Source organism: Thamnophis elegans, chromosome 14 (assembly GCF_009769535.1).
Source record: "Thamnophis elegans isolate rThaEle1 chromosome 14, rThaEle1.pri, whole genome shotgun sequence".
Classification (NCBI taxonomy): Eukaryota; Metazoa; Chordata; class Lepidosauria; order Squamata; family Colubridae; genus Thamnophis; species Thamnophis elegans.
In genome coordinates this window covers 1658026-1680568 of record NC_045554.1, presented here as the reverse complement: position 1 = coordinate 1680568, position 22543 = coordinate 1658026, and the positions used below count along the sequence as shown (strand labels likewise).

The window sequence follows — 22543 nt, the reverse complement described above, 5'->3', positions numbered from 1 at the left end:
GATTCTCACTCTCAGCAACTCTCGTTATGAAGATGGGTGGACTCCGACTCCCAGAATTCCCCAGCCAACCATGGGGGGGACACGGGAATCTTCCCCACTGTTGCTGAACTTCTCTATCTGACCCATGCAGGAAGCACAGAATGGGGAAAAAGGGTCGAGGCGTCTTCCCACTCTAGATGTCATCTGGGGGCGAACCGGTAGTGATATTTCGACCTTGGTCGCAGAACTGGCAGCGATCCAGGCTGGCCACGCTCCCAAACCTCGCTGCCGGCATTTTTTTTTTAGTAATTTTTTTCCATGTTCTGCACGCATGCGCAGAACAATTTGCAGTCAACTGCGCACACGCGTGGAGCAAAGCTAACCAGCAGCAACCCACCCCTGGTGTTCAACCTTGGCAATTTCATAACTCGTGGATTTCAACTGCCAGAATTCTCCTCCAGTCCACATGCTGGCTGAGGAATTCGGGGAGTTGAAGTCCACAAGTTGTAAAGTTGCCAAAGTTAGAGATTCCCCACTCTAGGAACCTGGGATGAGATCAGGGGTGAGTTGCTTCCGGTTCGCATGCGCAGTTGACTGTAACAGCAGCAGCCACCGGAGAATCGGTTCCGGGGGGGGCATGGCCAGCCTGGGTCGCTGCCGGTTCTGCAACCAAGGCCAAAATACCACCCGAACCGGTAGCAACCCACCTCTGGATGAGGTTCAGGATTATTATAGGTGTCCCTTTGCCAGAATCCAGGCATGTCTTCAAGCAAACATGTTGAAGATAACCAGAGGAAGAAGAGACACAGAGATGATGTTAAGAAACGTGACCGGTCAAAACCGCGCTCGACTAAGCCGCGCCCGATTAAACCGCGTCGCTGACGTCATCAACAGGGCGACAACAGCCAGCGCGGAGAAAGAAGGGCGCTTTAAATAGCGCTTTGAAAGAAAGCCGATTCAACTTAAGGTAAGAGTTAGGTTTAGGGTTAGCTTTAGGGTTAGGTTAAGGGTTAGGATTAGGTTTAGTGTTAGGTTAAGGGGGGGTTAGGTTTAGGTGTTAATTTTAGGTTTAGGGCTTACAGCGTGCTTCTGTCTCCGCGCTGTTGTCGCCCTGTTGATGACATCAGCTACGCGGTTTAGTCGGACACGGTTTAGTCGAGCGCGGTTTTGTGGTGGAACCGTTAAGAAACTCCCAACTTCACAGGTGTAGCCAGGAGGTATTAAAGCAGTTTGAGGGACCATAAAATTGCCAAGAAAATTGCCCCTATCTCCCTGCCAAATCAAAGCAACACATCTTTTACATCCAAATTAATGTGGGGAGAAAAGAGAACAATAAATACTTTCCCTTAATTTAAGCTCACTAAAAACACTCCGATTTTGCGGCAAGAAAACTGCTTTCCACACAATGTTTTCATATGACCAGAAATTTAACTCGCCTGATAAGACTTTACTCTGCATGGGAATTTTTTGAAAAGGAAGCCATTGCCAAAGCAGTAACATTCATAAAACAAAAAAGTGAATTATTTAATGCATTAACAACGTTAAATCTCAAGATAAATCCACAACAGAATGAGACTTTTTTTTTCCCTTTCTTTGAAGAGCATTCCCCCCCCCCCCAAAAAAAAATCATACAGTACTGAGAAGACATTTTAAGTTCAGATGCAACAGACAGTTCTCTGCTTTCTTCTTGGGTTTTTTTTTTCTCTTAACACTCAAATCCTAAAGCCGTCTCTCTTTAGCGTTTTTTTTTTAATGTATATGTATGTTTTACAAGAGAGTAGCAAGCAAAAATGTGATTTTCAAGAATAACTGGATGGTTTGCTTCCTGATTCGTCTTCTTGGGAGCCCATACTCTGCAAAAGAAAAACAGGAATCTGTTTTTGAATCTGGAGGAGCAGAAAACAGAATCTCTCGTGATCTTGGTGGACACTGAGCAGAGAGGAGAATGCAGCAGACAGGCCAAGATGTTCTAATCCAACGAAATGGATTCATTTATGCTTACAGTTACAGAGACACGGTGTTTTCAATGAGGATTTCTTTTAAAAAAAATTGAGTATGGCGAAATAGTCTTGGATTCCAGAATGGATCTGATGCTTACCTTCTGCACAAACTGAGGGTTGACGGTGATCTCCTGATCCATCGCTTTCAGCCTCTCATCGAGTTCTATACATTTCAACATCTAAAGGAAGACAGAAGGGATTTCTTTGGAAGCTGTTTTACAGCCCACTATGGGCGAAATTGATTGCTTTGATTAAAGAAAAGGACACAATTTCTGTTTTTACTTTGAAGGAAACGGCTTCTGGACTTTTATGTTTGAGGTGGGGGGGGGAGTGAAACTTTTGATGCTTTTTCTGATTTTTATAGGTTTGCTGTTATAGCAATGGCTGGTCTATATTATCAAAAGTAAAAACTGAAGGTTTTATGTTATGCCCTTATTCTACTGCGCCAAAAGGAGTTCGGAAGTCAATGCATTTCTTTTTTCTCTTTCCTCTCTTCGACTTTTCCTCCTTTATTTTCCCACTATCTTCATTTTTCCTCGCATTTTACATTTTGATAAGCTAATGAAAATATTTGAATCGTGGAAGCTGTGCTACAGCGGCATTCTCCAATACTGTAGGCTGGTAGTCCCTGACTCGCAAGCATTTATTTAATGGCCGTTCTAAGTTACGGCGGAATCAGCCAACCTCACTTACCTCTTGGTCAATGTTATGGAGCATCGCCGGGTTGTTATATTTCTCGGGATTGTCGTGAAAACAAACCATGCCGTCTTTCTGGTTGATACTTGCAAAAATTTCCCCGTCTTCTATCTGCGTTAAAAAAAAAAAGGGACACGAATGAAGCAGGATTTTGCTTGGAACGAACCTTCCCTGGCTTGGTTACTTCTGTGCTATTCGTTTTATCATTCCCAGCCGAGTCAAAACGCCTTACCATATGAAGGACATATTTCTCTGCCTCCTGGGGCCCCGATAATTGCACTCGGCTAGCCATGTCTTGTAGCGACAGTGTTAAAAAGGTCTGAAAAGAAAAAAGCACAGCCAAATGGAGATAGTGAACAAGTTTCAGATTCAGATTCAGATTTAATTTATTTGTATGCCGCCCTTCTCCGGGAGGGACTCAGGGCAGCGAACAACTCAAAAGGGGAAAGGGGATACAAACACAATACATATAATTAAAATACACAAGTCATACAGCCATACAAGTCGAGAGGGGAGGGGAACTCATCAACCTCAGGCCTGCCGGCACAGCCAGGTTTTAACGGCTTTCCGGAAGGCCTGGAGAGAGGTGAGGGTCCGAATCTCCGCGGGGAGTTCGTTCCAAAGGGCCGGAGCTGCTACAGAGAAGGCCCTCCCCCGGGTAGTAGCCAGATGGCATTGGCTGGTAGACGGAACCCAGAGGTTATCTCTTCCGCTATCCCTTTCGCTACAATCTCACCTGCCAAAGTGGAATTTGCAAGGGACTGCCGAGTGTTAAAAGGAAGGGAAGGCTTGTCTTTTGCAAGGCAACGGATGGCAAATGAAAAGTCACCCGTCCTTTTTCTCAGCCGGACGGAGCCCCTCTAGGCCATGGGATGGGGGGGGGGGGGATGTGCCTCACCTTAGTTAGCCTCTGGATGTTCTTTTTGTAGAGAGATGATAAGCACTGTTTCACCAGGCCCATGTTGTTATCCCGGGTGAAGGTCTCGCTGTGCTTGTTCACCAGACTTCGCAGCTCAGAAGGCTTATTGGTGGCATACACTTGCGCTAATTCGTGGTACGCGTTGCTAAGCGGCTGCAATGCGAAAACAGGACAGATTGTGGGAAGAGAAGGGTGGGCAATTCAACCTCCAATGGTACAGAAAAGACTGGCCCACCTAATCCCTATTCTGGTTGTTAGGTTTCCTAACTTGAGTAGGGGGTTGGGCTAGAAGACCTCCAAAGTCCCTTACAATTCTGTTATTCTGCTTCCCCAAAACATTTGCAAAGTACTTTTTTTCCCCCAGGCTGCTGCCCTGAAACCATCAAAACATTTCTATTATTCCTTCAATCTAGTTCGGCTCACTTTACTAAAGCTAGGATAAGAAAATATCCTCCCCCCCCCCCTCATCCTGCCAAGTTAGCAATAGCAGTTAGACTTATATACCGCTTCATAGGGCTTTCAGCCCTCTCTAAGCGGTTTACAGAGTCAGCATATCGCCCCCAACAACAATCCGGGTCCTCATTTTACCCACCTCGGAAGGATGGAAGGCTGAGTCAACCCTGAGCCGGTGAGATTTGAACCGCTGAACTGCAGATAACAGTCAGCTGAAGTGGCCTGCAGTACTGCACCCTAACCACTGCGCCACCTCGGCTCTTAGTTTTTGAGCAAAGAGGATCTCTGGGGTCTCACCTTAACAAATCTGCCTATTATTTGGGAAGTGTATTTCGGCAGCTGCTGCACTTTCCCAAGGAGTATCAAGGAGACGAGGATGTACTTTTTGTATGACTCCAACATAATGTGGCTGACAGCCATGGCGGGGGTGGTTATAGCCTGAAAAATAAAAACGGAAGGTTAGTCCTGGGGATCCAAGTTATGCCCTGGGGAGGCGGGGGGGTGATGCAACTTTGTCCTAACATTATGGAATTTCAACTAAGTCTTATTTCAAAACCGCTTTCCAAGGACAAAGGAAAGGCTGTGGTCTTACGTTACACCTGGTGGACAAAGGGAGTCTGTTTCTAGACAGGCAGCAATTTAGTCTCTTGCAGAAAGAAAAATCAAAAGAGCCCAATGACATTTTAAAAAGATTAACGTTTGCTTTTCAGCGCAGCCTTTAACAGATGCAAAAATGCAAAAAAGAACCAGTTTGGTGCAGTGGTTCAGATACTGGTCCAAAAACCCAGGAGACAGTGAGTTCTAGTCCCACCTTAGGCATGAAAGCTGGCTGGGTGACTTTAGCGCAGTCCTTGTCTCTCAAGACAACCCCCCTCCTAGGGTTGTTATGGGGGAAACAGAAGGAGTATTAGATACGTTTGCTGCCATGAGTTGACCGGATATTCTGTAAAAACTGGGATAAAAATCTAATTTGATTTTATCTCTGCTGCAAGGACTCACAACTTCCAGTAATATACTCTAACCAAGCAGGAATATGCTGGTTTTAAACCAGGCTATCATGCCCTCAATAAATTTTGCGACACCAAAGGGGAGGCAAAACAGTTACCTGCTCGTAAAAATAGAGTGCTCTTTCAAAATTCTTGAGCCCAGTGTATATCATTCCACCATAGTAGTAGTAACACAGAAAGTGCTTGGCATCGTAGGCCCCGTTTTCTTTACAAATATCCATCATGTCCACATCTAGATACGGGAGGGCAGGTTTAAAGCATTTGGCTAATAAACAGAGCTAAAATGAAACAGACCAGAGTTAACAAACAACAGCCGCTAGTCTGATTTGCTTCAGAACAAGAACGTGAATCATCAATCAAGGCAAAATACGGGAAACGGGTGGGGGGGGGAAGCAGCTCAAATATCAGGCCAGTGAAATGATATCAGGGTAGCTGCGTCTCTGGACTGGTGGGTCGATCAGAACCACAGAGAGATAACAGACTGTCATGTAGGAGGATAAAGCATGCACTTTCTAGGAAGTAGTAGGATCAAAACTCCATTTCCTTTTTACAGGAATCGCAGGCTGGGTGGGTGGCGTCTGGACTCTCTTTATCCCGTGGGGGTATGTCCCTGCTGTCGGCAGCTTCACGCCGTCATCGTGCATACGATCCACGCAAACTAGTTCAGGCCTTTGTGTGATGACACGTGTGAAACCCAAACCCTCAGAGAGAGGGAAGCTACGTAGGGGAATTCGAAGCCAGCCTGATCGCACTGGGGAAATTCAGCTTGGGAACAGCCAAATTTAAACAAGATTGCAGGCAACGAAAGGGCAAGGATTACCACGACGGGCAGCAAAGCTCCCGTTAGCCCTAGTATAATACTGCATCGTGTTATCAGGGCGGCCCACTCTGCTAGTAGGAGGACTTCACTTCCCACCTGACTCAGGGATCCTCACCTGGCAGAGATCAGCATGTATTGAGGTCAGTTGGTTGGTATTCATCTGCATTTTGTCTATAGCTTGCCTGAGAATGCTGATTCCGCGCAGGGGCTGTTGGCAAGCAAGCAAAAGAGTCAATTTCTACATACACGCAAAAAAGGGGATTTCTACATATGTGGAGCAGCTCCAGAAAGCTGTACACCCCCACCTACCCCCACCAAACAGATGTAAAAATATCTCACCAACTTGGCAAGTGTTTATTTACTGTGATTACTATCTTTATTTACACGCCACTGTTCTACTCCGGTGAGTATTGTTCAGCATTAACACACAGCATTTAAAATCTAGCTTTCCTCAAGATCAGCAGCCTGAGAATCAAAGGACCGCATTACTCAACTTCCTTACCTGCTTCCGTTCCACAAGGGCATTTGTTAACTGATGGCACAGGCCAGCGACTAGAAAGAAGGGGGGAAAAAAGAAGGAACTGAGAATTGAACAACATGGAAAAAAATCACACACCAGTGGCCACAATTGGTCCACAGGTAGTTCCTTTTCAGTTAGACCTTTAAGTCAGTGATGCTCCTGGGAGGAGGTTCAAGTTTAAAGTTGTTAAGGTTTATTACCTTACCCACTCTCATGGCCTTCAGAAAAGCTGTTAAAACCTGGCTATTCCGACAGGCCTGGGGCTGTTGACCTCATTGTTGAGGTCCAGCCCCAATCGTAACGAATGTATGCGTGTTGATTTTAACCTGTTTTTATTTTCACTTATTATTTCTTTTCTTTCGTTGTAAGCCGCCCGGAGTCCTCCAGGATTGGGCGGCTATAAATTGATTAAATAAATAAATAAATAAATAAATAAATAAATAAATAAATAAATAAAATTACATTTGGAGCTTGCCTATCTATGAAAATAGACAATAAGTAGAGCTGTAGATATACGTTTAGGATGTAACAAAAAATGTGGGGTTTTTTTTGTCTATCAAAACCCATCTCTCACCGAGAGAAAAGATCTCTCCAAGCTGATCTTTTATTGATTAAAAGGATAGGTCACACAGTATGATCCTGTGTGGCTTAGCTTCAATTCCCCCTTTAAAAAAAAAAAAAAAAGCTTTGTAGTAATACCCAAAGTAGTTTGGGTATTATAGGAAAATGCTTTCTTTTTATTGGCCTTGTTATTTCTCCCTACCATTTTTGCTGTAGTTTGTTCCTAATTATGTTTGTGTTATTGCGTGTTCATGCATACAGACACTAAAGATACAGCTACTGTGGATATAAACCTATTTGAATTAAATGGTGTTAGGAAGGCTCTGTATTTTTTTTTTATTGTATTTTTTACACAATGCTCATTTGCAACTCCTTAGCAAAACCAATGCATATTTTGGGCGAAGGAGGCCGCAGGATGGCAGGAGCCACTTACAAGTGTCGGTGGCGTATCGAATGTGCTCCCCATTGCAAGTGCTGATGAAAAGCTGGACCTGCGAGAATAACGTTTCGAAATCAGGGACGCTGGGCATAGAAAACTTCACAAACCTACAAAGGAAGACAAAGCACACAATGCAAACCATCTCTTTCTGGGACCCCTGCAACCCACCCGAAGGGCGGGGTAAGTGTGTCAGATGGCCGGGTTGTGGGTTTTTGTTGTGTACATGCTGTGTGCCGCCACTGTTATGAGTCGGATGGGCATCTACTTCTAGTTAATAAATAGGGTAGAGAGAAATATGTGCAGTCTTTGAGTTATGGCTGCAGAACAGGTGCTTTTGGGTCCTTCCAGCTGTCATTAAATGCACAACCTGCCCCCTGTGCTCACACAACCACATTTCTGGTGTTTGGCAACCAGTTTATGACCAGTTTTAAATTGTGACTGCAATGATTTTTTTTTTTTTTTGCCAGTGTCAGGTGTATTTTTGCTAGTTTCCAGCAAAACAAAAATACCCTACCCAATTGGAAGAATGTACCACTTGCGTAAGGACTGTGAGGATTTGCTGAACGACCATGAAAATGTCAATCTTGGATCCAGTCACATGGCTGCCTTGACGTATGACCACACTGACTTACAAACGGATTTCTGATCCCAATTGTGGTGGTAAGCGGAGGAAGGATCTGTCAAGCTTACTTTTCATGACAGTGGATGGATTTTTTTTGTAAAAAAATGGAATTAGGTGAAGCAGAAGGTTCACAGATAGGAAGCCTCGTGAAAATCAACTTTGTCTCTCTAGTCAAGTCCGAAGGAAAAGCTTCCAATAAGGGGGGGGGGGTCACTTACAAAACAGCCAACACGCCCAGTGAGTGTTCCTGGACATCGAGGGCCCCGAGCACGGTATCCAGGTGAGAGAGGTTTTTCGCTAGCAGTTCTCCACTTTTGTTGATCAGCTCGCAAAGCTGAGTCATTTGCCCTGAGAGAGGCGAAAAGGTTGAAAAGTGAGGTAAGAAAAAGAAGATCTATCACTCTCTGCCCTATAAATGGTCACCTCCACAAAGAAATAAATACCACCAGAACAGCCATCTATGTCAGAAAAGTAAAGCTGTAAAAATATAAGCCAATACTGTAATTAAAAATATACAGCAGCGAGACCATGTCTCAATTTATAATTGCTCAGGAAACTAGAGGACAGTGTCACAAAATCAGCTCTTTAGCACAAAACAAGAAATTGTAGAAAAGGTGCTCTATTAATATTTTATATTCTACGCTGTTTCAAGAAGGCTCAGTTGACCGATCTATTTTTATGGACCAAAAAGAGAAGCTTAAATTAATAAAATTGTTTTCTAGCCTCCCTTATCAGCTGTTAATTTTCACATCACAATAATGCTGGGATAGGAATAGATTATAGAGGCTTCTGTCCCCAACCATTTAATACCATGGACAGCACCCCAGCTGAATCCCTACCCTTTCAATCCCTCAATGAAAACAGTTCAGCCTAGGATAGAGTCTTCCATGTAAGTCTCCTAAAATTTAAATACCCCAAAACAATGCATCCACACTTATGTAAATATATAGACAATTTTCATAAACAGTCATAAAACTGAAGATAACCATTTGGAAAATAATTAAAATAATCCTTGGTGTTCCTACAAATAACATGAAATTAGAAAGCCCCCAAATCAGGGATCTTTAGAAGGATAGAATTACATTTAAAAGGAGACAAAAACTGAAACAACAAAAGGGAGTTGATTCTTCCATGATTTTCCAGAGCAAAGTTAGACCCTTAAACCAACTTCCAAGCTGAGAAATATAGCTTTTATAAGATAAAGGTTCCCCTCGCGCGCTGTCCGAAGACATTCTCCATGGTCATGTGGCAGGCATGACTCAACACCAAAGGCGCACGGAAGGCTGTTCCCTTCCCACCAAAGGTGGTTCCTATTTTTCTACTTGCATTTTTATGTGTTTTCGAACTGCTAGGTTGACAGAAGCTGGGGCAACTAATGGGAGTTCACTCTGTTACGCAGCGCTAGGGATTCGAACCACTGAACTGCCGACCATTCTGATCAATAAGCTCAGCGTCTTAGCCCATGAGCCATTGCTTTTATAGACAAAGACTTTGATGCAAGGGAGCCAAAACCAGAAGCTTATGAAACTGCACCTCCACGGAGACGCTGAAACGCCTCTCAACAATAGAAAACCAGGGATCATAAAGCTACCTTGTTATTCTAAAGAACATGGAATTCTTTTTCTTTAAGGATTTATTTTTCTTTATCGACTAAAAGCTGGCTTCCATGGATTTCATGCTTTAAAATGTTCTTGCATGCCAGCCACCGCTAGGCTCTTTAGAATAGAACAGAATAACAGAGTTGGTCTTGGAGGTCTTCTAGTCCAACCCCCTGCCCTACACCACTTCAGACAAAATAGTTATCCAACATCTTCTGAAAAAACTTCCAGTGTTGGAGCATTCACAACCTCTGGAGGGACGTTGTTCCATTGATTAATTGTTCTCACTGTCAGGAAATTTATTTATTTAAATACGTTTATTTAAATAAAAACCCAAGAAAAAGTCAATCTGGGTAGATGGGCAGAATACAGAAGGGGGCAAAGCAAAGATTGATCCTTTGGGAGGCGGGTGGTGGTGGTGGTTTAGCCTGGTGGCGCAGTGGTTAGAGTGCAGCACTGCAGGCCACTTCAGCTGACTGTTATCTGCAGTTCGGCGGTTCTAATCTCACCGGCTCAAGGTTGACTCAGCCTTCCATCCTTCCGAGGTGGGTAAAATGAGGACCCAGACTGTGGGGGCAAATATGCTGACTCTGTAAACCGCTTAGAGAGGGCTGAAAGCCCTATGAAGCGGTATATAAGTCCAACTGCTATTGCTAGATGCCAGTCCTGGGTAGATGGGGAGGGCGGAGGCTGCCCCACAGGATGCAAATGACAACCTCCCCCCATTGACCTTCCAAGAGATCAGAGAGTGGAATTGGGCTTTGGACAGGAGACCACCAGGCGATCCCAGAGGCCTGGGAAGGGGAAAGCCCAGGTGTGAACAGGCAGAGCAACCCCCTTCCCCGGTCCTGATTCTCCCCCCCTTCCCTCCTCCTCCTCCTCCCCAATTCCCAACCAGCCCAGGAGCGCCAGGTTGGGGAAGGGCTGCTCTGCTCCCCCCCTTCTCTTCCTCCCCCGCCCGCGAGGGGTTTGCAAGCCAAGAGGCGGCACCCCCGAAGCCCCGCCCCGCCCGCAGGCAGACAGACAGACGCGGCAGCCAACGGGCATCTTCGGGAGGCGGGCTCCCTCCCGGCCCCCCCTTTCTCGGAGGCCGCCCGGGGCCGCAGCGGGACCGGAGGGCGGCATCGGCCTCCACGTGCGCGCCCCTGCCTTGCGCCTCACCTTGGGCCGAGAGCTGCCGGACGCTGTTGACGAACTGCTCCAGGGCGGACGCCATGGCGGCGCGGGGAAGGGGGAGGGAAAGGCCCGGCCGGGTCAGCAGCCGCGGAGGAGCCGCCTCAGCCTCCTGCTCCTTTCCCAGACGCAGCGGGAGCGACGTCGACGCCGCGCAGGGCCAATCGGGGGCCGCGCTTTTGGAACGTCACTTCCGGCTCGCGGCGCGAGAGCCCGGCTGGGGGTGTTGCCATGGGGATCGCCTGCCACCCGGAAGTGGGCGAGCCTAGACGGCCGCTTCCTGCCCTGGGCGGTTTTCGCGCACGCGCAGTGGTTCGACAACAGTCCCCGTCGCCCCGCCCTTTTTGCTGCAAAAGGGGGAGGAGGAGCTTCATGCAGACAGAAAATTGTGAAATGTCTGTTTATTATTATCTACACTATTAAACATACAGATATCTACATATAATAATAACACGATGTGCATATCATTATTAAATAAATGTGTGTTTTGCCTTGTCTTTATTTCATCCATACATATATAGATAGATATATTAAAAAACCTCCTTTGCAAATGCAATGCAAAACCAAGATAATCCAAAATGTTAGATTAGATTCTTAATCTTGCTACCTTAAAAATGGGCTTTTGGCTCTTCCACCAATCCAGGAGCAAGGGGGGGGGGAAGAATTTTGTCATCTAGGCATTTGTGAGATTGGACCACACTTGGTCTGGAATGTTGGTTGGACTAGAAGACCTCCAAGGTCCCCTCCAGAATAATAGTCTTGTTATTCTGGTTTTGCTTTATCGTGTGTCCTTTATACGTAGAAGGATTTAATGTGACGGTTTATCACGTAGGTCTTCTCCGCCCAAGCTTCTGCCACTTAAAAATAGACAAGGGGGGCACAACCCTCTTTGATTCCTGCTATGGAATAAATGCTCCTTCACCCCGGCACGGCACGATGCAGGGATCTGGAACCTGCCTAGGTGGGTGACCTCAGCCAGATGGATCCTCCAGGAAAACCATCAACAAGTCAAGAAAAGACAGTCGGGGCCCCACCAAATGTCCTAATTTGTGCCCGGAGGCTCAAATCCCTGGACTTCCGTTGGCCCTGGCCACCCCCTTGACCAGAGAGCAGAATTTGAATTCAATCAGAAATGCTTCTGGGGTCTTCAGGGCAGTCGGTTTTCAGGCTTGAAATCCAGAGGTTTGCTGGTTGCAAGACGCTGAGACCTTCTGGATGGTCTATCCCGTCGGTTCTATAAATGGCCCTCCTTGAGTGTCCGCAATGGGGAGGCCACCAACTGGTCATTAAGTGAAGCTTCAGTGAAACCTAGAGGGTGCTTAGGAAGGGGGGTTGCAATGCAGGAAAAGCCGATGCCTTGCAATAAAATCTGGACAAATGTGAGAAGAGATGCTTTTGTATAAAAGGTGGGCATTTCCAGGAACGCTGCTGCCTTTCCATAAAGGTGGCTTAGTGGGCAAAGGGAGAACCAGACCCCCTTCCTGGCTTTATTTCCTGGAAGACCCCCGCAGGACCCCTGACCCTTCCAGCCCACGCCAGGCCTGCTTCGCCTTCCTCTCCCCCCCTAAAGCCCCGCTGCAGCGGTTCTGCCTGGCCAGCTCCGCGGCCGGGGAAAGGAGCGCAGAGAGGCCCGGGGCGAGGGCGCGCGAGGACGCAGCGGGGCGCGCGAGGCTCCCGGGTTGGCACGGAAAGGAGAAGCCGCGGCTCGCTGCCCAGCCTTCCCCCCCACCCTCCCCGCCGCCCTTTCGCAGGCGACGGCACGGAGAAGCGGAACCCCGCCGGGCCGGTTGCTGGAGGGAAGAAGCCGGCCTGGCGCTCGGCTGAACTGGAGCGGCTCCCCCTGCGCCCCTCGGCTCGCTGGGAGGCTTTGGGCAAGCCATCTCGCGTTTGCTTTTCTCTCTTTCCCTTCCCTTTCTTTCTCCTTCTTTTCTTTTCCTCGGCCCCCTCGCTCTGTCTCTCCCCAACCCTTCCTCCTTTCTAATCCCTCCCTCCCTTATTCCTCCTATCCTCCCTTCTTTCCTTCTTTTCCTTTCCTCCCCCCTCCATACCTCCTCCTTTCCTTCTTTCTAATCCTTCCCTCCTTCCTCCCTCTTTCCTTTCTTTCCTCCCCACTCCATACCTCCTTCCTTCCTCCTTTCTGATCCCTCCCTCCCTTATTCCTCCTACCCTCCCTTCTTCTTTCCTTCTTTTCCTTTCCTCCCCCCTCCATACCTCCTTCTTTCTTTCTAATCCTTCCCTCCTTCCTCCCTCTTTCCTTTCTTTCCTCCCCACTCCATACCTCCTTCCTTCCTCCTTTCTGATCCCTCCCACCCACCTTCCTTCTTTCTTTCTTTCTTTCTTTCTTGCTAATCCTTCCTTCCAGCCTTCTACTCTCCATAGCTTCTTCCTTCTTCCCTCCATACCTTCCTTCCTTCTTTCCTTCCTTCCTTCCTCCCCCCCTTCCTCCCACTCTCCATAGCTCCTTCCTTCCTTCTTTCTAATCCCTCCCTCCCGCCTTCCTTCCTTCTTTCTTTCTTTCTAATCCTTCCTTCCAGCCTCCCACTCTCCATACCTACTTCCTTCTTCCCCTCTTTCCTTCCTTCCAATCCTTCCTCCCACTCTCCATAGCTCCTTCCTTCCTTCTTTCTAATCCCTCCCTCCCGCCTTCCTTCCTTCTTTCTTTCTTTCTAATCCTTCCTTCCAGCCTTCCACTCTCCATATCTCCTTCCTTCTTCCCCTCTTTCCTTCCTTCCAATCCTTCCTCCCACTCTCCATAGCTCCTTCCTTCCTTCTTTCTAATCCCTCCCTCCCGCCTTCCTTCCTTCTTTCTTTCTTTCTAATCCTTCCTTCCAGCCTTCCACTCTCCATATCTCCTTCCTTCTTCCCCTCTTTCCTTCCTTCCAATCCTTCCTCCCACTCTCCATAGCTCCTTCCTTCCTTCTTTCTAATCCTTCCTTCCTTCTTCCCTCCATACCTCCTTCCTTCCCCCACCAGCCCACCCAGGAGCCCCGAGTCCCGCAGTGGCCGCCGGGCGCTTTCCCTCCGCAACCTTCGGATCTTGCGGCAAGGGCGGGCGATGGCTGGGCGGGGGCGAAGGCGGCCGGAGGGGCCGGTCCTGCCTTGAACGGGGGGTGGGGGTCTCTTCTCCCCGCCCAGAGACGCCCCTACCCGGCCATGATCCGCCGGGGCTCCCGCAGCCTCCTCCGGCTCCCGCAGCGGGTCCTGGCCGCGGGCACCGTCGGGGCGCATTCGGCGGCTGCCCCTCCGTCCCGGCCGCTGCGGGTGCTGGTGGACATGGACGGGGTGCTGGCCGACTTCGAGGGGGGGTTCCTGAAGAAGTACCGCGCCCGCTACCCGGACCTGCCCTACATCACGCTGGACGAGCGGCGCGGCTTCTGGGTCTCGGAGCAATACGGGAAGCTCCGGCCCGAACTGAGCGTGAGTCCCGTTCTCACACACAAGCACGCGCACACACACACACACACACAAACACACACACACAAACACACAACACACATAAACAAACACACACAAGCACATACAAACACACACACAAGCACACACACACACATAAACACACACACACATAAACACACACACAAACACACAAGCACATACAAACACACACACAAGCACACACACACACATAAACACACACACACACATAAACACACACACAAACACACAAGCACATACAAACACACACACAAGCACACACACACATAAACACACACACACACATAAACACACACACAAACACACAAGCACATACAAACACACACACAAGCACACACACACACATAAACACACACACACACACATAAACACACACACAAACACACAAGCACATACAAACACACACAAGCACACACACACACAAACACACACACACACATAAACACACACACAAACACACAAGCACACACAAACACACACACAAGCACACACACACACATAAACACACACACACACATAAACACACACACAAACACACAAGCACATACAAACACACACACAAACACACACACACACATAAACACACACACACACATAAACACACACACAGACACACAAGCACATACAAACACACACACAAGCACACACACACACAAACACACCCACACACATAAACACACACACAAACACACAAGCACATACAAACACACACACAAGCACACACACACACAAACACACACACACATAAACACACACACAAACACACACACACAAGCACACACACACACATAAACAAACACACACACACATAAACACACACACACACAAGCACGTGCACGCACACACACACATAAACAAACACACACACAAACAAACACACACACACACACAAGCACACACACACACACACATAAATGAACACACACACACACATAAACAAACACACACACACATAAACAAACACACACAAACAAACACACACACACACATAAACGAACACACACACACATAAACAAACACACACACACACAAGCACACACACACAAACACACACATAAACAAACACACAGAGGTATTTCAAAGGCAGGTAGCCCTGCCCTTAGGACCACAATTCAGCCCAAAATTGATGTCGCTAAGTGAGAACATTTGTTCAGTGAGTTTCGCCGCCGCCCCCCCCCCCCCATTTTGCAACCTTTCTTGCCACAGTCGTTAAGCGAATCACTGCCATGGTTAAGTCAATAACACGGTTCTTAAGAGCGGATCTGCTTTTATCCATTGACCTGTCAGAAGGTCACAAAAATGGGGGACTACATGGCAGCCGTCATAAATGGGAAACCACTGCCAAGAGTCTGGATTTCAATCAGGGGACTGTGGGGGGGGGGGATGCTTCAGGGGTCGTAAGTGTGAAAAACGGATGGCGGGGAAAATGGATCTCCTGGATTCCATGCATTTCGAGACAGGTGGCCAGTGTTTAGTTGCCTTCGTGTGCTGGTGTATTTGCATCTGTGCGCGTGTTTCTCTCCCTCTCCCCCCCCCCCTCCCACCACTTTGCAGGAAAAGGCTATCAGTATTTGGGAATCCAAGGACTTTTTCATGGAGCTCGACCCCCTGCCAGGGGCTGTGGAGGCCGTGAAGGAGATGGCAGGATTAGAAGGGTAAGTATCAAAGGGCCATCAAAATGGGGACAGCAGCAAAGTTCTCCAGATGTTTCATCCGCTGTGCTTCTCTAGATTAAGCCCGCAACGTAGAATCCTAGGGCTGGAAGAAGGGACCTCGGAGGTCTTCTAGTCCAGCCCACACTCAAGGCAGGAGACCATCCTGGTCAAATGGTTGTCCACTTTTGAAAACCTCCAGTTTTTTGTTTTTTTTTAAAGATAAAATCCAGTTGTCAGCTCCTCTCCATTAGTTAATTAGGAAAGAATGACCATGAGACTCCATGTGTAGAAATCAAATGTACTTTTACTAATTAAAAATGGTTAAAGGCAATGCATAGCGAAGTCTGGTTAATTAGGCGCGAAAACAGTTGATATATAGAATAGCCCATTCCCCACCCCCTGGCATCATAGACCCAGTCCAGTCATAAGTCTTCCAAATGTCAGGTGCAAGATAACTTCAAAAGGCATCACGAAGATGGAATGTCGGTGCCGTTAGAGCTGGCGGGAAACACCCACGCATGCGTAGTCCAATCAATCGGTAGACTCCAGAAACTTCCACCAGCACAATGAGTAACCCCTCCCAAATACCATGCCCTCCCTCCCCGTTTCATGGCAGCTGAAGCGATAGCAAAGCAGAAGCTGACATCAGTTTTCAAAACTAAGTATCCTTGTTTTTTTTCCTGGTGAGTGGGAGAGCAGATGCTGGAGATGGAAAACTGTCTGGTGGGGTGGGGGGGTGAAAAATCCTGCCCCTTCCGGAGAAGTTCCAGTACTTGGAGTGGGAAATGGCCCAAGCATTCCAGTCTGTAGAAGACCTGGGAAGCCGAAAATTCTTTGTCAACCAAGTCCCTGCATCACAAACCAGTTGCTACACCACTCCCATACATAGAAAGTTCTGTGGGAGAATCTAATTGTGGAAAAATAACAGAAATCTCTCTCTCTCTCTCTCTCTTCATGTTAGGACTGAAGTCTTCATATGCACGAGTCCCATCAAGAAGTATCGCTATTGCGCATACGAAAAGGTAAAACCTGCTCAACAAATCTCGAGTTACTCCCTGATTAAATCAGGAGAACCAGGATTTTATATTAAGGCAAGCTCAGCACTGCAGGTTTTAAAGGAATTGCTCTGATGTAACCTCACCTTCCAGCTCCCTTCCTTCTCTCAGAGTTGGCTTGTTGGCAGGAACCCTTTGCCAACAGGGTTAATTTATTTTTGTTTATTTGCGTTTTGCCGTATTTTTCAGAGTATAAGACGCGCCTAGCTTTTGGGGAGGAAAAACAAGGGGGGGGGGGAAATCTGCTTCCGCCTCCCAGCAATTTGCCTCCTTGCAGCAAACGGCAAACAGCCTGTTTCAGCTTCAGCACAGCCTGATTAGCACAAGCAGCTGATTGTCGGTTGGATCGGCCTCCCGAGGATCAGCTGTTTCAGGCTGCAGGGATTGCCATAGCCTATTGCCACCTCCGTGTACACCATTTTCAGCCTCCGAACACCCCATTTTCCGGGGATCGGAATGAGCAGAAAACGGTGCCTAGAGGCCAAAAATGAGATGCGGAGGCTGAAACTGGGGCCCGTGGAGGCGGCAATAGGCAATGGCAGTCCCTGCAGGCCGATCCAACCAACAATCAGCTGCTTGTGCTAATCAGGCTGTGTTGAAGCTGAAACAGGCTGTTTGCTATTTGCTGCAAGGAGGCAAATTGCTAGGAGGCAGAGGCCAAAGGGTGGGCGGAGCTACATTCAGTGTATAAGACGCACCCACATTTTCATCCTCTTTTAGGGAGGAAAAAAGTGTGTCATATTCCCAAAAATGCAGTAAATGGATAACGCTATCCATCTCACCCTAAAAAATGAGTCTGGGCAGCTTTCATTTTATCGCTCTCCCCGTCCCACAGAAAAAGCTCCCTTCTCGTCCTCCAGCCGAAAGTTTTCACGTTTATGTCCTCTGCTGCTTTCCAGTTCGCTTGGATAGAGAAGCATTTCGGACACGAATTTTTGGAGCACTTGATTCTCACCCGGGATAAGACGATCGTCTCTGGACACATGTTGATTGATGACCGGCCTGATATCGTAGGTAAGTTAGGGAGGATTGGTGATGGGGAAGACAATCCCTGGAGCAGAAGTGGTATTCAGCCGGTTCTGACCACTTCTGGAGAACCGGTAGCGGAAATCGGAGAATCGGGAAATAACACCTCTGGCTGGCCTCGCCCCCAGCGATTCACCGCCTCCCTAGTCCCAGCTAATCGGCTGGATCTTCTTTTGTTACCCTGCACAGAAGAACAGAGCTTGGAAGAAGGTTGGTGGGGTTGGGAATGGAGATTTTGCAATATCCTTCCCCTGCCACACCCACCAAGCCACAATACGCCCACCAAGTCACAACACGCCCACCAAGCCACGCCCACAGAACCAGTAGTAAAAAAAAAATGAATCCCGTACTTTAACTTTGATAGTAATTAGTAACTTTGGCTAATTTTTATTCAATACTAGTTTGGGGAAAACACACACAAATGAAGACTTCCATTTCCACTTTTGGCTTCTGTTTTCTAGCCACTTGTAAATTCTATCAAACCTAAAGTACTGACCACAATGTTGTAAATATAATGGCAATATGAACAATGAATAACATTACAAGTGTATGTTCAACTGTTATTCCATGATTATCGAAGTTAAAACCGATTGGAAGGCAGTGTAGAAGGGTGGAACTACAAAGGCTAAGCATGAATGCCAATACAGAAGGCTGTATAACTATTTTATATGGTTATTTTTTTCTTGTTTTCTTGTTTTGTTTGTTGTTTGTCTCTTTTTTTGTATTTAAAGGTAAAATTGTTGAATAAAAAACTATTTTTTTAAAAAAAAATTGAATCTTACCACTGCCCTGGAGCAGTGGTGGGTTTCAAAAATTGTTCGAACCTACTCTATGGGTGTGGCCTCCTTTGTGGGAGTGGCTTGCCGCCCATGTGACCGGATATGAAGATGCCGACGACACTTGTCAGAACCACCTTAAATCACCTCTCACACTGCACTGGCATGCATAAGAATATGATGTAAACTTGTTTTTCAAAAGGCATCTTTGGTTTGCGTTAAAACAACTTCAACACACACAATGTTCCGATTGCACCACAAACACAGTAGTCATCCTTACCTTTCACAGAGGCCCTGAGTTTTATAAATAGGAGCATGATAGTGTAGAATAATCATATCCAAGGACCAGTGGTGGGTTTCAAAAAATGTTTGGAACCTCTTCTGTAGGTGTGGCCTGCTTTCCGGGTCCACTGGTGGAACCTCTTCTAACCGGTCCGGTAGATTTGACAAACCGGTTCTACCGAATAGGTGCGGACTGGTAGGAACCCACCTCTGCCTTGGAGGGCCCAAAAGGTAGACTGATATGCACCATTTTGGAGAGACGCAACCCAACCTCTTCACCGGCTGTCTTTCCTTTCCGTTCCAGGAGCTGAACGGTCTCCCACCTGGGAACACGTGCTTTTCACCGCCTGCCACAACAAGCATCTGCAACTCCCGTCTTCTTGCCACCGGTTGCACTCGTGGGCTGATGACTGGAAGGCCATCTTGGAGAGCAAGCGGGCTTGCTAAAGCTTGGAGAGTTCTCAGCAAGGCCAACAAAGAGCAGGTTGGTTGCCTGAAGGCTATCTTCTTGAGTTTACTGGCTGGAAGAGGAGGAGGAGGAGGAGGAGGAGGAGGAGGAGGCAGAAGAAGAAGAAGAAGAAGAAGAAGAAGAAGAAGAAGAAGAAGAAGAAGAAGAAGAAGAAGAAGAAGAAGAAGAAGAAGAAGAAGAAGAAGAAGAAGAAGAATCAGTTCCCTTCCTTGGGTCTGCGCTGGCATGTCAGAAGGAAGAGCGGTGGCCTCAAGTGGCAGCCGGTTTTGGCAGCGAAAGGAAGTCCTTGAGTCTCTGTTGGCCAAGTCGTCCAACTATGTTGAAGGCTCCTCATTGAATAGATCAACTCAGGATGGTTCCCCATCCCTCTTTAAAAATCTGTGGAGTCTTCGTCATTCAAGACGATGGCCATCCTCATCTTTGGCCTCCAACGGATGGACATTGATGCTTCTGGAACTCAAATGACCCTTGTTGCAATGGACATCCAAGAAATGTTCCAGAGCGCAAGGAGATCGGTGGCCTCCTGACCTCATGTGCCCAGCCACCATCTCACAGGCACGTTCACCCAAAGGATCTTTGGATTTCAGAGCTTTCTAGAATCCAGGGAGCATTGGGGGGTCAAAAAATCAAGATGGATCTGTTACTGGGAAGTCAAATCCATGCATGATGTTGCACATAATACAGAAAAGTCTTCAATTCCCCGTTGTTCCCTTCAATTCCTGACTTTTTGGTTGTTCCAGGGGATCCCTGAATGTTTTCCGAGAGTAAGTAGGGTGTGGTTCTTAAGGATTTATTTGTGAACAGTTTGGGGAGCAACCTTAGAACTGGCCAAAGATGCTAGACTGGGAAAAAAAGAAAGCATTCCGAAGTTCTGCAGAACATTGCATCTCAATGGGGTGCTTTGCCCTCTTTGAACCTGGGGTTTTCTTGCAGATGTTTCATGACCCAACTAGGGAACATCATCAGTGTTACAAGGGAATGGTGGACACTTGCAGCATTGATGATGTTTCCTAGTTGGGTCACAAAGCATCTGCAAGAAAACCATCCAGCTCAGAGAATACCAAAAACCTTACTCACAATTCACCCCCAAGCTACAAATATTCGGTCCCATCTCTGAAACGAGATGAAACTTTGTACATCCCTTGCTTCTACCTGGATGGATTCTACTCTCCATCCTTCAGGTAGAGATCGACTTTGGGCCAGAGCACATCTGTATCACATCTTCATGTGGAACCTTTCCATCTTCTCTAGAAGATTCTAATCTTGGCCTGCTAGTTTTTCCTTTCTCTGAGCCATGGTGGCGCAGTGGTCAGAGTGCAGTACTGCAGGCTACTTCTGCAGACTGCCGGCTGCCTGCAGTTTGGCAGTTCAGATCTCACCAGGCTCAAGTTTGACTCAGCCTTCCAACCTTCCAAGGTGGGCAAAATGAGGACCCAGATCGTTGGGGGCAAGAGGCTGACTCTATAAACCACTTAGAGAGGGTTGTAAAAGCACTATGAAGCAGTATATAAGTCTAAGTGCTATCGTCCTTCCTTCCTTCCATCCATCCTTACTTCCTTCCCTCCCTCCCAGAGGTTAGAATGCAGCATTGCAGGCTAACTCTGCCCATTGCCAGCAGTTCGATCCTGACCAGCTCAAGGATTGACTCAGCCTTCCCTCCTTCCGAGGTCAGTAAAATGAGGATCCAGATTGTTTGGTGGGGGGGGCATAGGCTGACTCTCTAAACCGCTTAGAGAGGGTTGGAAAGCACTGTGAAGCAGTATATAAGTCTAAGAGCTATTGCTATTGCTCTGCACTAAGTTACGTCAGCTCAAACCTCAAAGGACACAATCCCAAGACAGATTACTCCACCCACCTTTTAGTCTACAGTAAGTAGGTTCTCGCTTGGTCTGGGAGCAAGCTTGTCCTAACATTTGCCGTTCTCCAAATAGATTTTGTCAGTGTTGGAGTGTAATTGTGTGTCCGTGAGAAACATTTCAGAATCCTTTCGAAAACTTCACCTAGAGCCATTTTTTCACGGACTCAAACTGGTCGTCATGAACTTGGTTGGAAGATTTTTCTGGAAACTTCAAATGACTCCGTAGGAAATCTTGCCTCACATCACCAAGATGTGATGTCAAGGCATGGAGATTACAGGGAGGAGCAGGGGTGTGTGCCTCCCTCCCCACCCCCTGTGCACGCACAATATTTGGTCTATTTATTTAATCTGAATTGTCTCCCGCTCTGTGTATACTTTTATTGTGCAAATACAACCAACAACTCCTGCTTGAGAAACAATCCTGTCATGTTTTGTCATGTGCCGTGTTTGTGGATGGTGTAATGCAATGTGTTTGAACCATGCCTGAGTCGATTCTCCACTTCTCTAAGTCAAGGGTCAGCAAACTGCAGCTCTGGAGCCGCATGTGGCTCTTTCGTCCCCCTGCTGCGGCTCCCTGTCACCGGTCGGCATCGCAATATTGAGAGGAGCTTCTGATTAGTGTGTGGAGGGGGGGAGCAGGGTGCGCCAGGAGGAGACTCTAGGGCAAGGGGTGGGTTTTCCGGTCAGCTCCACAACTGATAGGGATTTCGGTTAGGACAGGTAGAGGAAAAAGGATGCCACGCTAGGAGGAGACTCTATGGTGGGTGGGGGGGAAACCGGACCCAGTTGGCAGAGGAAAAAAGGATGCCACGCTAGGAGGAGACTCTATGGTGGGGGGGGGGAACCGGACCCAGTTGGCAGAGGAAAAAAGGGTGCCACGCTAGGAGGAGACTCTATGGTGGGGGGGAACCGGACCCAGTTGGCAGTGGAAAAAAGGATGCCACGCTAGGAGGAGACTCTATGGTGGGGGAAACCAGACCCAGTTGGCAGAGGAAAAAAGGATGCCACGCTAGGAGGAGACTCTATGGTGGGGGGGAACCGGACCCAGTTGGCAGAGGAAAAAAGGATGCCACGCTAGGAGGAGACTCTATGGTGGGGGGGAACCGGACCCAGTTGGCAGAGGAAAAAAGGATGCCACGCTAGGAGGAGACTCTATGGTGGGGGGAAACCGGACTTCCAGTCGGCTCCAAGATTGAATAG

The 22543-nt window shown here is 47.6% G+C and overlaps 2 protein-coding genes across 2 annotated transcripts; one reads left to right on the top strand and one right to left on the bottom strand.

Moving 5' to 3' along the window:
- Positions 1–1478: 1478 nt before the first annotated feature.
- COPS3 (COP9 signalosome subunit 3) lies at positions 1479–10951 on the bottom strand. Its single transcript, XM_032231303.1, has 12 exons — positions 10776–10951; positions 8235–8364; positions 7389–7501; positions 6377–6426; positions 5990–6082; positions 5153–5332; positions 4345–4485; positions 3574–3747; positions 2908–2994; positions 2673–2786; positions 2078–2158; positions 1479–1832 (listed from the first exon to the last, which is right to left on the bottom strand). Exons 1-12 carry the CDS (start codon positions 10828–10830, stop codon positions 1779–1781), a joined length of 1272 nt encoding a protein of 423 aa, XP_032087194.1. The 5' UTR covers positions 10831–10951; the 3' UTR covers positions 1479–1778.
- A 2731-nt stretch (positions 10952–13682) lies between these two features.
- Positions 13683–19546, top strand: NT5M (5',3'-nucleotidase, mitochondrial). The gene is made up of 5 exons (XM_032230825.1): positions 13683–14204; positions 15777–15877; positions 16839–16899; positions 17832–17946; positions 19321–19546. The coding sequence occupies exons 1-5, from the start codon at positions 13941–13943 to the stop codon at positions 19461–19463; spliced, it is 684 nt and encodes a 227-aa protein (XP_032086716.1). The 5' UTR covers positions 13683–13940; the 3' UTR covers positions 19464–19546.
- Positions 19547–22543: the final 2997 nt, after the last annotated feature.

Excerpts from the sequence above, each read along its gene's own strand:
- COPS3 (XM_032231303.1), bottom strand. The coding sequence starts at position 10,830 with ATGGCGTCCGCCCTGGAGCAGTTCGTCAACAGCGTCCGGCAGCTCTCG. Across the intron at positions 3,748-4,344 it reads TAATAGGCAGATTTGTTAAG|CCGCTTAGCAACGCGTACCA; the intron begins GTGAGACCCCAG and ends TTCGCATTGCAG. Across the intron at positions 2,159-2,672 it reads TCCATAACATTGACCAAGAG|ATGTTGAAATGTATAGAACT; the intron begins GTAAGTGAGGTT and ends GTCTTCCTTTAG.
- NT5M (XM_032230825.1), top strand. The coding sequence starts at position 13,941 with ATGATCCGCCGGGGCTCCCGCAGCCTCCTCCGGCTCCCGCAGCGGGTC. Across the intron at positions 15,878-16,838 it reads GAGATGGCAGGATTAGAAGG|GACTGAAGTCTTCATATGCA; the intron begins GTAAGTATCAAA and ends TCTTCATGTTAG. Across the intron at positions 17,947-19,320 it reads TGACCGGCCTGATATCGTAG|GAGCTGAACGGTCTCCCACC; the intron begins GTAAGTTAGGGA and ends TTTCCGTTCCAG.